This window comes from Rhea americana, unplaced genomic scaffold (assembly GCF_003343005.1).
Source record: "Rhea americana isolate MKP2758 unplaced genomic scaffold, rheAme1 scaffold_128, whole genome shotgun sequence".
NCBI classification, from domain to species: Eukaryota; Metazoa; Chordata; class Aves; order Rheiformes; family Rheidae; genus Rhea; species Rhea americana.
Genome location: NW_028185350.1, coordinates 2148570 through 2163025, shown reverse-complemented (window position 1 = coordinate 2163025; position 14456 = coordinate 2148570). Strand labels below are relative to the sequence as shown.

Below are 14456 nucleotides of genomic sequence, written 5' to 3'. Positions count from 1 at the left end.
ATCCAGTTGAGGTCTGATCAGTCAGAATGAGATCCTGCTCTGGTAAGAGCATTGCCACTGATATCACTGGGCACTGGATCAGTCCTACAGAGTTTGCCACTGGATTTGTTTACAGGGTAAAATAAAGCTTCATTACCTGTGAAGATGCTAGGTTACCACCACCATATTGTAATGAGAAAAGTGGAAGCATAATGGAGCTTTCAGGACTCACTTTTCTCTGATAGCTGTAACTCAATAAAAATCTGTGTTCCATGAAAAACATTTATATCTTGCTAAAGGAGGAGAAGGAGAAAGTGAACAAAACAAGGCCATATTACACTTCAATGGTCACTGTTCTCATCTGGACCCTGAGCTTGCATTGTTTCCCCACACTATGTGGCTGAAAAACTACCTGCCTTTCTGCCCAGTGGGTCCTCTAGAAGCTGTAGCAGATGGGTAACCAGCTCATTCTGATCATCAGCCTCGGAGGCCCCTGGGTCACTGATTCCTTTGCCCAGCAATTGTCACCCACCACGGAGCAGATGGTTAAGCCCGGACAGGCTAACAAAGGTCATGCAGTAAGTTAGCACTGTCTCTGAATTCAGGAATCATTCTACTGTCTTACCCAGCAGAATAATAACAAACATATGTTAAGGTACTCAGGGGGAAATGTATCTTTAAGTGGAAACCTCAAAAATGAATCTAAGGATGCTTAGTTTTTCAATACTAATTTTAATAAGGCAAGAAGTAAGCCATATTCCCAGATTAACTACAGAATGAACTCAATGCAAAAATAAAACATCTGAATTACAAAAAAAGAATTCGTTCAAAAGGAATTGTCTTAAACCTTACAACCATCCAGTATTTTGGATTTTTTTAAAAGGATAGCTAAACTGAAGACCAGAGACAATGGTATTTATATATAGAAATCAGTATATTTTTGACTAAGAAGATGCTACTGCTGTCAATACTGTATGTACTCCTGGAGGAATGTTTGAAGAAACAAACCTGTGACCTGTGACTAGGAAGTCAGATTTCATCCTACATGGTTACGTGAAGTTGAATTTTGATTGCATGTCCAAGACATCAGGCAAGAAGCAGCAACAGTACTTAGCTTTTGTTTTCTATGGCTGACCACAGCAAGTGGAGCACTGTGGAGGGACAAATTTCAGGTGTACAAGGATGGTCAGTGGGATTTTCTGAAGTTAACTTCCCTTTCCCAGTTCCCCTTGAGGCAGATCTCAACAGACAGTGGTATTCTGCTTGAAGCCATAAATTGTAGCTAGAAAACCATCTCATCTGGCCATTTGATTAAAAGGTGTAGGACTGTGCACTGAGAGGGGTTATTCTTGTCTGAAACCACTTGCCGAAATCCTCTTCTGGCATCTGCACAATACTTTCACGTACAAACTGAAACAGAAAAAGGTGTCTTCCTGAGCATTTCATTTATGCGTAGGGAGAGAGCTAACACCAACCAGATGCTCTGTGGGATAATCTGAGCACGGTGACAATGGAACAACCATACCAGCTTCTGCAAACACTCAGTATAGTGCTTTATATCACCAAAACAAAGATAGAAATAGGAAAACATTTTCAATGAAACTCTCAAAACTACCGGATTTGCTCTAAAATAAATTAAAAACAAAACTCTACAGTCTTCATTGTGAATTATACCCTGAACCCTTCAGAGTCAGGTCTGTTTTAAGCGTGCAGCTGTCTTCTACCTGCCATTGAACTAAACACAGGAAAGCAACCTGAAGTTGAATAAAAGCTTCATTTGGAACATGTGCCTGTCTTTTGTCAGTATCAACTAGTTCATATTCAGTGATGCTCTTCTTGCTCCTAAAATGCTACCATTCATCTCCCTTATCTAATCCAGACAGAAGGAACATTAAAGCCCTCCTTTCTCTGTGGTTCTTCTTGAACGACAYGTAAAGACATGCTCAAATCTTTTTGTTTTAACTGTTACTATTGCACTACTATGAAGGAACAAAATGGAAACAGTAAAGACAAACACATTTCAAAGGAACAGCAAGCAACAGAGATTTATATACTGAACATTAAGGTAAGGCTTCCTCACTGGTTAATGGTTATGCAAATTAGGGCAGACATCAAGGAAATGCAGGTAGTCTGATCTCTACACCTTGAGTGCTAAGGCTGTAAGGCATAATACATCCAATAGATGCAAGATGCACAGACATTTTAACCTGCTGCCTGTCAGAGATTTCTGTTGGTCATGTAGCAGAGGGGAAAGAACTGTGATGAGAACAAAAAACACAAGGTGGCATCATTGTCATTTTTCAAGTTGTTATCTGGTTAGACTACGTAGTAGTATACATTCTTAATATATTCTCTTCTCTTCCCTTCCTTCTTCCCTCTTTCTTCTAACTTTCCTCTTCTGCAAATTGCTTCTAGAACTACTAGAGTTGAGCCCAACTTAAGATCTTGAGAAGCATATTGTTTTTTACATGATGCTGAAGCAAAACAAACAAATCTGTACAGTTCCTAGATCAATGGTGTAATACATTACTTGAATAGCTGGTGGATGTAACCATGGGGAATGACAAGCCTTTGCAGGGCACAATAAGTACTCATAAAGTATCCTAAAAATTTATGACAGATGTCATTTTCACTCTGGCAGTAAATAAATCAACAAGGACATAATAATAAAATGATACTGAATAATAATGCACTAAATAATGGCTTTCTTTTGAAGCATCTGAAGTGCTTTATAAAAGATGACTATTGCTATCTTCATTTAGTGAGATCACAAATGATTTCATCTTGTAACTTCACACTGCATGAATTTCACCCACGGGTGTCTGCTCTCCCCATCCTCATCACAGAGTACTGGACTCTTCTCACCTCCACAGCTGCAGCAATTTCTGGAGAACACAGCTCCCACACTTGGAGATCAGCCAGAGCCTTAAGAAATGTGTCAGGACGAATTCTCAAGTCAGGGTTCTTGCCAAATTTTTCCAGTTTCTTTAAGATTTTCCGTACATAATGGTCATTCTTCACAGACTCTGGGAGCCTGGCCAGCAATACAGGAAACCTTTAGCAGAAAGAAGAGCAGCAATGAAAGATTAGCTCTTGGAACAAATACTTATCTGGTGGGTATTCCGGGTTTGCTTGGCATTTCTGCTACTTTACCACCTCCATAGCTCACAGTAAAAAAGGCTCTTTGGGGAATGCAATACTTATGCATTATTCACTGAGAATTACACTAAGTGCTTTATTTTACCAGACTTGTGCACTGGCATTAAAATAGATGCTTCTTCATTGTTCATTTGAATTCTGAATGACAAACTTGAGTATGAAAGCAAATAATAAACTCCTAACAGATGTTTCTATTTTACTACTGATTTGTCCACTTCATCTTTCCTCTTTTTATTCTGTTTAGCTTCTGAGGATTTTCCTATGCAATCAGTGCCTGATCCGACACACTTTCTCATTTTCTTTACTATTCTCTTTCCTTATGCTATCGTTTCTCTCCTCTCTATAAATCTCACTGATGTGAGCACTCTGTAACACACCATCTTTGCCTTTTTACTCTGAATATAAAGACTCAGAAGGAGAATTACACATTACAATAAAAATAAAACTCATGTGACAAGACCTCTCTCTCTCTCTTTTTTTTTTTTTTTTTTTTTATGTTCTGTGTAAACTCTGCAGTATTGCTTTGACGGTCATGGAGACTGATGCCCCAAGCCTCTCCAGACTGTTCATGACTGAGGCATACTGTGGTATTGCAAAGGGCTGAGAATTTGGCAGCACATCAGCAGGAAGCACTGCCTCTCTCCCCCAGTTTAGAATATACTTTACTGTACCAGTAGAAGAAGGATGAGGAATTTCCTCCTTAGACCAGTAAAAAAGGAAACAAGTCCACAGTCATGTCAGTTCTAAACTTGAGAGTACACTGCTGGTGCAGCTGTGTAGCCAATTCATTATCACTGCTTGGGTTATGGAGGTTGCATTAATTGTGTCACACAGAGGTCTTTTATAACCCATTCATTTCTTAACTTCTTTTTCAAAGAAAATACTTTAAGTTTGCTGGGCTCTTCTACCCCAGTGTGCACAGTTTATATTATTTCTTTTTTTTTCTCACTTAGGAGAGAAATTTAAAAAGCCAGACTGACAGCATACACTAGTAAAGCGACCCTACAGTGATTCAGCAATTCTGGCAAGACAATGTTTGCATGAGTATGGGGAAAAAAACCAGCCTTCCTTTAAATGAATCAAGTGGCATGGTGAAAGCAATTTCTTTGGCACGACTTTGTCTCTCCACAGGGGGTTGACCTGCCTTGTCAGTCTGAGGTTTCAACTCTGCATATCCCTCACAGACAGCACTTTGCAGCACAGGCCTGGTGTAGAAAGCTACACTCACCTAACTATACTGGCATAGTAAAAGCAAGACAGCCTCTTTACTACGGAATTTTCATTATGAAGGAATAGCAGACTGATGCTAGTATTCTTGCATGGGAAAGTGAAAAACCATATCGAGATATTCTTTATATTCATGCAGCTGTGGCCACACTAAGGCTTCTTCTAGTTTGACTATCAGTATAAAAGCAAAACCACATTGTCTCCAGTTACAAGACTTATATACATGCCAGATCTTAAATTTGAGGGTGAGTTGGAGCAAATATGCTAGACAATTTAGCAAGAGCTTTTCTAAGTACACAAGACTAGATTCATGACTGACATGTTCCTGTGCCACCTGCATTTTTGGATCTGAGCTAATAAATGGATTTTTAGTTATCTAAATAGGAGAAGGACAGAAGGCCCCCTAGCAAGAGGAGGAAAAGAGTGTAAACAAAACAACAAAAAAAATTTAGTGCAGCTTGAACTCTCTGTAATCCCATGTCCAAGGAGTTTTCAGCGACAGGCCAGTAGGGATCATGCTGTGAGCTCACTAGGTATTCCAGTAGGCCATTTTTGGCTTGTACATCAAGGCTGATCACTGGATACAGTTAATCCTCTTTCAAACATAAAACATTAGAACTCTGCAAAAGAGCTGTACTGAGAAGCATTTCTCTTTTTGCCCCTGTAAGTACTGCAGTACTATCCACATGCAGGTCATTAAAAAATGGCAGGGAAATATGTATTTTAACATGGATGGACAGCTATCTGCAAGTTTTCTCTGCCATCAATTTCAGTACTGCGAACTTTCAGTTCAGTAGTAAGTCGATGCAAATCTAACCTCGCGTACTCATACAGTATCTCTCATTGGGGTCCAGGGCGTTTAATATATATCATCCCTGAATTTTTCTTGCTACCAGCTTAAAAAACCTGCATTTCAAGTCATTATTTCGATGGTTTCTAGTGATACTTTCACTTTGAGGTAAAAAAGAATAAAGAAGAAAAGCTTGTCATACTAGTGGCAGAACTCTGGGACCCTGACTGTCTCAGCTGAACTGAGGGTCTCTATGCTTCTTACCATTTGAGTTCATCTTCACCATGTTCTCTTTCAGCTCTCATGCCCAACTTTCTCATTCTTTCTAGATCCCTCTTAAAATACTTGATATGCTTCAAAGCCTGGTATTTTTGACAGCATCTCTCTTCCTGTCTCCTACAAATAAATTTAAAAATTACAATTGTATTTTAAACCTTTTACTATTCTAATTGATAGTTATTTAGGAAGATATCAAGAAAGGTAGAAAATAATGAATGGAAAGATCATATGTTCAGTTTTTGTACAGTAATAACTTTTGCAGTGCTCTGTGTATACTTATATTTCTACAAACTTATTAAAAGTATTTATGTTTTACATCAACTCTAGGAGGAAAGTATGGAAATAAACTTCAGAATCAAAACACTAGAAAATGAATTTCAATTTCTACTTTCTATACAGTATTCACTGCTTAAAAGCAAACAGTAATGCTGCACAGTGATTTAGGGTAAAATGTTATTTGAAATACAACATAGAAGAGGTGTAGATGGCCTGTGTGGAAACTTTTACCCAGAGATTGGGCTAATATATGCAGTCCTACAAAGAGCACTACCATGTTATAAGAAAAATACAAACATCTGCTTTTCTTTAATAATAATTATTGAAAATAATAATTTTCAATAAATGACTTATGCTCAAATGCTGTTCAAACACAATATGCTTGTGAGGCTTTTTGGAGCATGGATAAATAGCTGCAAGTAGTATGTTTCCATCTGACTTGTTCTTCCATACTGCAGGATGCTGGAACAACTTAATTCTTTACTCAGTCACAGTAGCAGCTCAGGGAAGAAAACAAGGAACAAGGCTCCAGATGAGGAAAGCTTTTGAGATAAAAAGTAAAAGTATACAGATAAAGATAAAAATGGAAAGAAGAAGGAAGAGAGAAGGGAAAGAAGACAGTATCTATAACACTCCTCAGAACAGTAATGTAGGGAAGGATCTCAGGTCTGCTGCTTGATGAGACAGAAGAACTTGCAAAAGTATCACAGATGATGCTTCTGGATGAAAGAAAACAGTTGTCAGACTTTGGCTGGCCAACAAAGTACAAATGTCACTGATCCAGGAAAAGGCTGTTCTTACATTCACTCCTTGAGAGAGGACTTTGCAACTGTTACTATGAGAAGAGTTCAAGTAATTGAAGTCCACTACACTGAAGAACAACATAGTGATTGCTGAACTGAAAATGTAACACAATCTTATGGATTGCATGTGGACTGAATTTATTATTCACTCCTTATGAAAAGATTATGACATCCAGAATAAGTATATCCACAGTAGTAGTTCAGAAGTATCCCAAAACACTACTGTAAATATTTAACCTGTAGCACAATTTTTGTATTCGGGCAGTCATAAAAGTTTCTGGACCATCTCTGTTATTGTTCTTTTAATGTCACTCCTTATAAACCACTAGATGCATCATTAAAGGCCAAAAGGCAAATCCTAAGTCTGGTCAGAAGCAAGGTTGTAGTGTTTTAAGGGTCACAGAAAACACTCTGTTCTTACCTCTCAAGGCTCTCTAGGGTGTCATGTAAACAAGAAGCTGCTTCTTCACATACTGCTGTGAACTTTTGCCTCATATCAGCACACAAATTAGATTTGCTTTTAATAAAAGAGCTGATATGGCAGCTGCAAGTAAAACAACACAGAAAACTGGAATTAAGCATCTTCTGGTAACCATCTTGCAGAAACCATCTGTGTTGCTCAGAACACACAGTGACATGAACCCAACTACCTCAGCTCTCAGATGCCTAAATTTTGAGATCTCCTTATTCACAGTAAAAAATCAAATTTAATCATTTAGAGGGTTTTTAAAATTCATTAAATGTATGAAATAACTGCCTTCAAATATTCACCTGTATCTCAAAATCCATTTCCTTGTGACTATATGCATAATCTGTTTATGTTCGTCGTTGAGAACTAACAAGGGTCTGAGACTTACTGCTTAAAATGTTTACTAAAATGATTTTTCATCTTGAATTCTTAAATATTCATGGAAAGCAAATGTGAAGTTACACATTCATTTGTGAAACTCATCATATACATTGCATTGGTTCCTCAAAAATCACCTGAAGTCAGGGAGCAGGAACAATGAATCTGTATAAATACATATTGCTAATTGCAAGTAACACCAGACACTGAACAGGCCAGCTTCTTTGATAATGAATGTTCGTTACTTCACAAAGTTTTATCTAACATGCAACTGTGAAAGTTTTAAGTGCAGCAAGGCTGCAGAAAATATAATATTCTATACAGTTTGCCTACCCATCAACTTTTTTCATCTGCTTTGGACTCTCTTGCTCTTTAGTGGTTGCTGTAGTTGTTCTGTCTTTCCGTTCAGTGACAGTGAGTGAACTGCAAGGGAAAAAAAATAAATTCTGCACACTACACTGTGCAGGCAAAGACTTCACAAACTGGGGATAGCCAGTTTCATAGCTACGACATCAGGCAGCTTTTCTTGCCTTGAAAGTAGACATTTTTATTTAGCTTTCATCTGTTAAAAAGAAGACATTAAAAAGGAGGAATAATTTTTAAGGTAAACACAGAAATCCAAGCATATAACTCCCAGTTATAACAACAGGAAACCCAAGGGAAAATTCTTTTGTGCTGTATTGAAATATGCTGCAAGGTTTCCCCAGCCTGCCCTGGTCTCACTGCAATAAAATGCTCTAAGCATTTGCATGCTAAATGCTTTCCACACATAAAGATGAGTTTATACAGTACACAAGGTACTTCAGACACACATTCCTATCCTCATCCCTACCGTCTGGGCTTCTGCTCTCCTGATGCTATGCTCTCTTGCTCCTTAATGACTGCCATGTTTACTCTGTCATCCTTCTGAGCCACTGATAACAAACTGTAAGACAAGATAAGGTTTAAAATAGTCTACAATATTCTTTCCCCAGAATGTGAAACATCCTACAGGTGCTGAGGAAACATTCTTAATATAACAGACTTATTGAAGCTATACATGTACAAAATTTATTATTAATATTTTCCTTGACCTCAACCCAAGGGAAAAAATGTTTCTGCAAAGTCTAATTATAAGAATGGTTTGTTGTGCTGATTCTGTTGCTGTGGAAACTACCACAGAACCAAGTAATGTCTATTTACCTGAGGTGACATGAAGAAATGCTAGGAATGGAATCAAATTGGAGAAATAGTTGGGACATTATTTGTTACTTCTCTGACAGAGGGTCAGTTGTAGTAAGATCCTTCTTGCTTTGGCAGTTCTAGTGAAATCTCCAAAGGTAGATGATGGAAGATAGAAGAACTTGATCAGCCCCATTATTTATTTCTTAGACATTCAGTATAGTGATATTAGGAGTCTAATAAAGCTGGCAGACAGATCTCTTTTGTGAGGAGTTGTCTCCTACCTGTAGATGAATGCTGATAATTCTGGATTTTAAAAAAAAAACTTCCTGGGGAAGCAGGTTCAGATCCTAGACTACTTTCAGTCAATAATTATTTGACTGTTCATTCTGAAAAATAATTCTTAATACTACATAGATGAATGTCTGAAAGAAGAATGACAGTAATTTTTAGCATCAAAAAGACTCAGGACTACAAAGTCAGTTGCAGTCGACGGCCTCTGACAAATCCTTCTGACTTCTCTCAGTCTTAGGTGTTTTCAGAATGCAGAAGCTTCCACACAGCCAGAATTCCCTTATTTCTTGTCAATAGCAGAAAAATCCTAGGGTAATTTATTTGTGTGACAGTACATGACACATTTCACCCAGGAAGTGGGTTGTATGAGCAAGCCTCCTCCTTTTAAGGTATGCATCTTATCTTATCACATCTTATGCCCTCATGCCAGAAGTGTTACATTCTCTTGGTCTTTACACACTGTTATGCTTGTTCTCTCATTCTTTTAATACGTTGGTTGTAAGCTACAATCAAAGATAACACTCTTGAAACAGTTCAAAATGTCTTCTCTAGCACACAAGCAATGTTGCTGGTCATGATTCTTGGAGGAAAAATAAAACTTCTTAAAGAAGGTGAAGGTCTTTCAACTCAGAAATGTGTGGCTCAGCACCTCTGATGATGTGCATTGGCAGAACTCCTCTGATTTCAGTGGAATCATGCCAGATTGTATCAACTGAGGTTAATTTACGCGGCCRTCCATTTTCAATACAAGAATTCTGAATAAAATTCCTCTGTACTAACTGCTTTCTCTAGGAAAGATTTCTCCAACTTGGAAATAATCAGGAAACACAGTCAATGCAAGTTTAGCTGGAAGTGTTATAGAGAGGCTATTGAAAAATGCAGTGTAGAAACAGACACAGTTCTACAGGAATTAGACTGAATATCTTTCCACAAAGCTGCTGGAGCATAAGATCTCTTCTTTTTGCCAGGATCAAGATTCATAGGGTATTTTCTAGAAAATAAATATTGCTTGCACATCGGTAACATGGGCTATTCTGCCACTCATAACAAAAAACACCAGTGTCATCTGAATTCACTGAATGTTGAAGTCAGCTGTTCTGAAAAAAAATGCCTAAGTACTGTCCAAGTAAGTTACTTCTCCTAGTCATTCAGAAGCCCATCAGGTAACATACCATTGCAGTTCAGTCTTCTTAACCGCATCTTCCTCTTTATAGAAATCTTTTGACACCTCTTCATGTGTTATCTGGATTAACTTCTGCAGGGCTGATAAAAAAAAAAAAATCTGTAAAAACATGCCAGCTCAATAGTGAATTCCTCCTTTTCTTCCAGAGACAATGCCACATACACTGCCCTGGCCTGAATGAGACATCTTAGAGAGACCTGTTACTTACTCTTTCAAAAAAAAACCCCAAAACCCAAACTGGTTTAACACCAACAACCTCTCTGTGTCTCATTATTATTATCTACTAAAACTCGAAAAATGTCATCAAGAAGTCCTTCACTGGCTACACCTTCCAGATTATCATTTTTTTTCTTTGAGCTGATCTCTCTCACTAATACTCTCTTTACACTCTTTTTGCCTTCCACTGTGATGTGAACACTTATATTGTCCTCTCCCTTGAATAATTGGAAAGCCAATCTAACTCATTGCTTTGCTTCAAATATCAGATCTTTGCTTTCTTCCCTACTGTTGTTAGATTCCTGCTTTGACATCCAACCTGTGTAGAGAAAATGAGATGGTTAACATCATGCCATCCTCTGTGCATTATTGCCTCCAATCACTCACACACTAAAACTACTGCCACAGTTGCTGTGAAAAATTCTCATGCTAACTGCCTAATGCTAAGCCACCCTCTTAGGTGGTAAATATTGTTAATATAATATATTATATTATAATATAATATCAATAGAAATGGATATGATATCAATAGAAATGGAGAAACATTTTGTGGCCTTAGAACCTGTTCCAATTTTCCATATGGGAAGAATGGGGAAATGAATACTCTTCAAGATATTTTTGAAATACTAACCTCCATAGCTGGGAATTAATCAGACATTAATTAGAAAAGAGAGAAAAACTCAGCAAAGACAACTGTAGTAATTTCACTTGACTGCAATCTGCAGCAATTGGGCTTGTGCTCCTCAGCTCTGCCACTGACAACCTGTATGAACCTGGAAAAGCTCCTTCATTTCTATGCCTTAGTTCATCACCTGTGAAACAGGGCAAAAACATACATCTGCCTATTCTGCAGGGATCCAACAATGACCAATCCATTGATAAGACATTAATCAAATCCAAAGAAAAGCCTCAAATTTATTATAAATATCCTTCTACAAACATGTATAACTTTTAAAAAAAGTATGGTTTTTACTGGGAATTACAAAACTCAATTGCTGTCTGAAAAGCTTTAGAGATAAATATGGTTAGTGTTTAATTCCTCAAATACAGACCCCACATTTTACCTCGCAATGTGAGGAAAATGTTTGTCACTTGATCTGATTTTCATACACATATACTTCAATATGCTTTAAACCACGAAAAATTAGGCTTACATTTARTACTGTGTTGTTCAGAACAGAGATCATACAGTCTATATCTATACAAAAAGAGAATTTCAGAAGGTAAAGGAAGCCAACTTAGAACACTAATCTGCATTTATGAAATTTTTGACTGATTAGACAAATGAGACAACCTCAGCAGTCACTTGTTGCTATACCAAGCTGCAAGGACTGCAACTGCCACATTTATCTTTGTGATCACAATGCTGCATTCAAAACTTTTGAACTAATATGGTCTCACAAACAGACTGAATGTTCACCTACACCTGTAAACAAATCGTCTGAAATCATAGCTTTGAATTCTCCACTGCTCCCATTCATCTCATAGGAAGGCTATCCAGCTAAGCCAGTGCCATGGATAGATGCAGATGTGTAGGCAGTATATGGCAGCAGCACGAAACTTCCCCTTACAACATCCATCCAGCTTTTGGAAGTCTGAACCTAAAGGACTTCCACACTCAGAGAATGTATCCATTCCTTTAAATTTAAGAGCAATTAATTGTTTCTTCTCCTCTTCATTTAGTTGTCTCTGAACTTGTATATAATTTAAGCAATCTTGTATCTTATCTTGCAGCAATGAGTTCCTAAGTTTACTCATGCATTGCACGAGAACACTTATTGTTGTTTTAAATTTTCTGCCAGATTATTTAATTTAGTGTCCCCTATTCAACAGAACCAGTGAATGACAGTTCTCTAATCACTTTCTCCATGCATGTTACAGAGCTCTACCATTACTCTATGTTCAGCCATTTCTTTTCCACTCTGAAGAGCCCTGGTCTATTTAATAATTCCTCTCCTCTATTTCTATCTCTGGCTGTGTGCGTCACTTTTATCTTGACCTTTTCTACTTCTAAATACAACCTGTTTGAATTCGAAGGACCAGAATAAAAGAAGCACATATCATACATTTGCACTTTCGTGTAAGAGTCTTTTCTGCTTTGCTTCCCACTTACTTCCTTATCATTCTTTGGTTCTTTTTGCCTTTTTGATTACTGAGCATTCATACAACTATCCCAAACAATTCCAAGACCTCCTTCCTGATTGGTAGTTTAAAGACTAACAGTGCATGATGTCAGCTTAATAATGATAATATAAACCTCAATTTAAAAGAAAATTTGGCAGTACTAAACGCTAATGTGCCTATCTGTTCCAACTTGACTTAGGAGGAAGGGGAAAGAATTAAGATTACCTGGCTTTGTACTGAAATGCAAAACAGAGCTGTCAGACAAACTCTTCTGTCAGCTCTGTCATGGGCAGGTAATCACCTATGGATGAGCAGGAAGAACACAGAGTAACAAACTCTGAAATTATACAGGTATGTATTTCTGTTGTCCTTGTTGAAATTTGCTGGATCAGTTAGTTAGGGCAGAGAACAGCTTGACTTTTTTCATCTCCTGTAGGGCATTACTGATGTGGAAAACAGTCTGATCATACAACACTGTACCTGAATATTAATTAAAACTCTTACTCGATATTCACATGGAATTACATTGTCTTTAAATCAATCTGCTAACAGGGAGGATGGCATCGAGAGATTTATATAAAGTTCTATAAGCTTGAGGAGTACACATTCCTACATTCAGCAGTGTCTTCGATCAGTTCCTCCTAGCAACACTGAAAGCAAATCCATTTGTTATTGGCAGTCAAGAAAAGCAACTTACAGGGGCAAAGAGCTTCTTCTTCTTCTTTAGTTTGTGCTGACTCACTTGTAACATCAGATGAAGCTATATTCATGTTGACATTGTCTTCAGAGCAGAAGACAAGGGAAGGTGTGCTGCCATGAGGAGTTTGAGTATGGGGAGATGACTGACTACTAAGCTGAGAGATGCCTAGAGCAGATACTGTCTTGTTTATCTTCCTGCTAAGTGGACTGTGTCGTGCTTTCTGGATAAATTTCTGTGCATAGAAGAAAGAAAGAAAATAAAGGAGAGGATTTCTATAGCAAAATTGACAGTATAGAATCACATTCCCAAAACTAATTCCAGTATAGGGTCCTTCTGGCCTTCCTGTAACCTCATAGATTTTTCTTCAGTGACCTTAACAAGGTAGTTGACTACTTGGATAAGACCTCCTTCATTTTGGGATCTTTCTTGAATATTCCTCTGCTGTAGCATTAACGCCAACAGATTATGCTATTTTTTAAATACATAACACTGCAGCTGCAGAGGGCTAGTAATAAAGCAGCCTTTTCATATCCAGAGAGGTAAAAGTCAAAGCAGTTTGATAAATGTTCAGAGCTCTTCCTCCACCCCCCAACCCGTTCCCCATAACCTAGCAAATGAATTTCCTGTGTCAGGAATGTAAAACTTCAGTAGGATGAATTCTGCAGGGTTGATAATCAGAACAGTACATATCATAAAACAACTGCCCCTGGAGGAACCCAATGTTTCCACTGGAAGTTTCAAATCAAATATGAAAAGCAGTGTTCAAGTAATATTAAAGTAAATGACAACAGAAAGGAAATTGTCATCAATTCAAGCAAGAAGAAAAATAAAACCCACAGCAATGTGAATGCTAAAAGACACAAAAAGACTGACATGCACTKTAGATTCCTCTGCTCGTATTCATTTGGACCCGACTTTAGAGAACTGGTAAGAATAAACGGAAAAATAGGAAAGCCTCTACTTAGAAACAACTCTGTTACTTGTGTGACTCATTGGCTTTCCTTCTCTGCTTACTATCAGCAGGAAGAATATTTGCATAAAAACACCATCTTTGTCTTTCAGAAGTTTGACAACTCTTGCTGCTTATTCCCCAACAGAAATCATAAGCTTCTATTAAATCATTTTAATTATTATGTCAAGAGAGTACAAGCTGCAGGTGCTTCACGAATAACAAGAGCAAATAGCCTGCATGTAACAACAGCTCATATTTCAAAGAGAATCTCACTTGGGGATTTGAAAGCACTTCACAAAACTCAGTTATTTAGCCTTTTAGGGGGCAAAGCAAGGAACCAAAAGCTTAAGCAAACTGCTGAAGATCAAAATGTAGATGTGGTACAGAGTGAGGAATACTGGAAACCATTGATATTCCTTTGCCTAGCTCTCCTAGTTATACTCGTAAAAATCACTCACTTTCCTTT

General features: G+C 37.7%; 1 protein-coding gene across 1 annotated transcript in view; it reads right to left on the bottom strand.

The window, feature by feature from the left end:
• Positions 1–891: 891 nt before the first annotated feature.
• CCDC60 (coiled-coil domain containing 60) overlaps positions 892–14456 on the bottom strand; it is a 65517-nt gene continuing 51952 nt past the window's right edge. The window contains exons 8-15 of the mRNA XM_085326167.1: positions 13036–13270; positions 9988–10078; positions 8193–8285; positions 7694–7783; positions 6935–7057; positions 5420–5551; positions 2845–3034; positions 892–1389 (exon numbers count right to left, since the gene is read on the bottom strand). Of these exons, the coding sequence (XP_085182293.1) occupies positions 1291–1389; positions 2845–3034; positions 5420–5551; positions 6935–7057; positions 7694–7783; positions 8193–8285; positions 9988–10078; positions 13036–13270 (1053 nt within the window). The 3' untranslated portion in view covers positions 892–1290. The remainder of the gene's footprint in view (positions 1390–2844; positions 3035–5419; positions 5552–6934; positions 7058–7693; positions 7784–8192; positions 8286–9987; positions 10079–13035; positions 13271–14456) is intronic.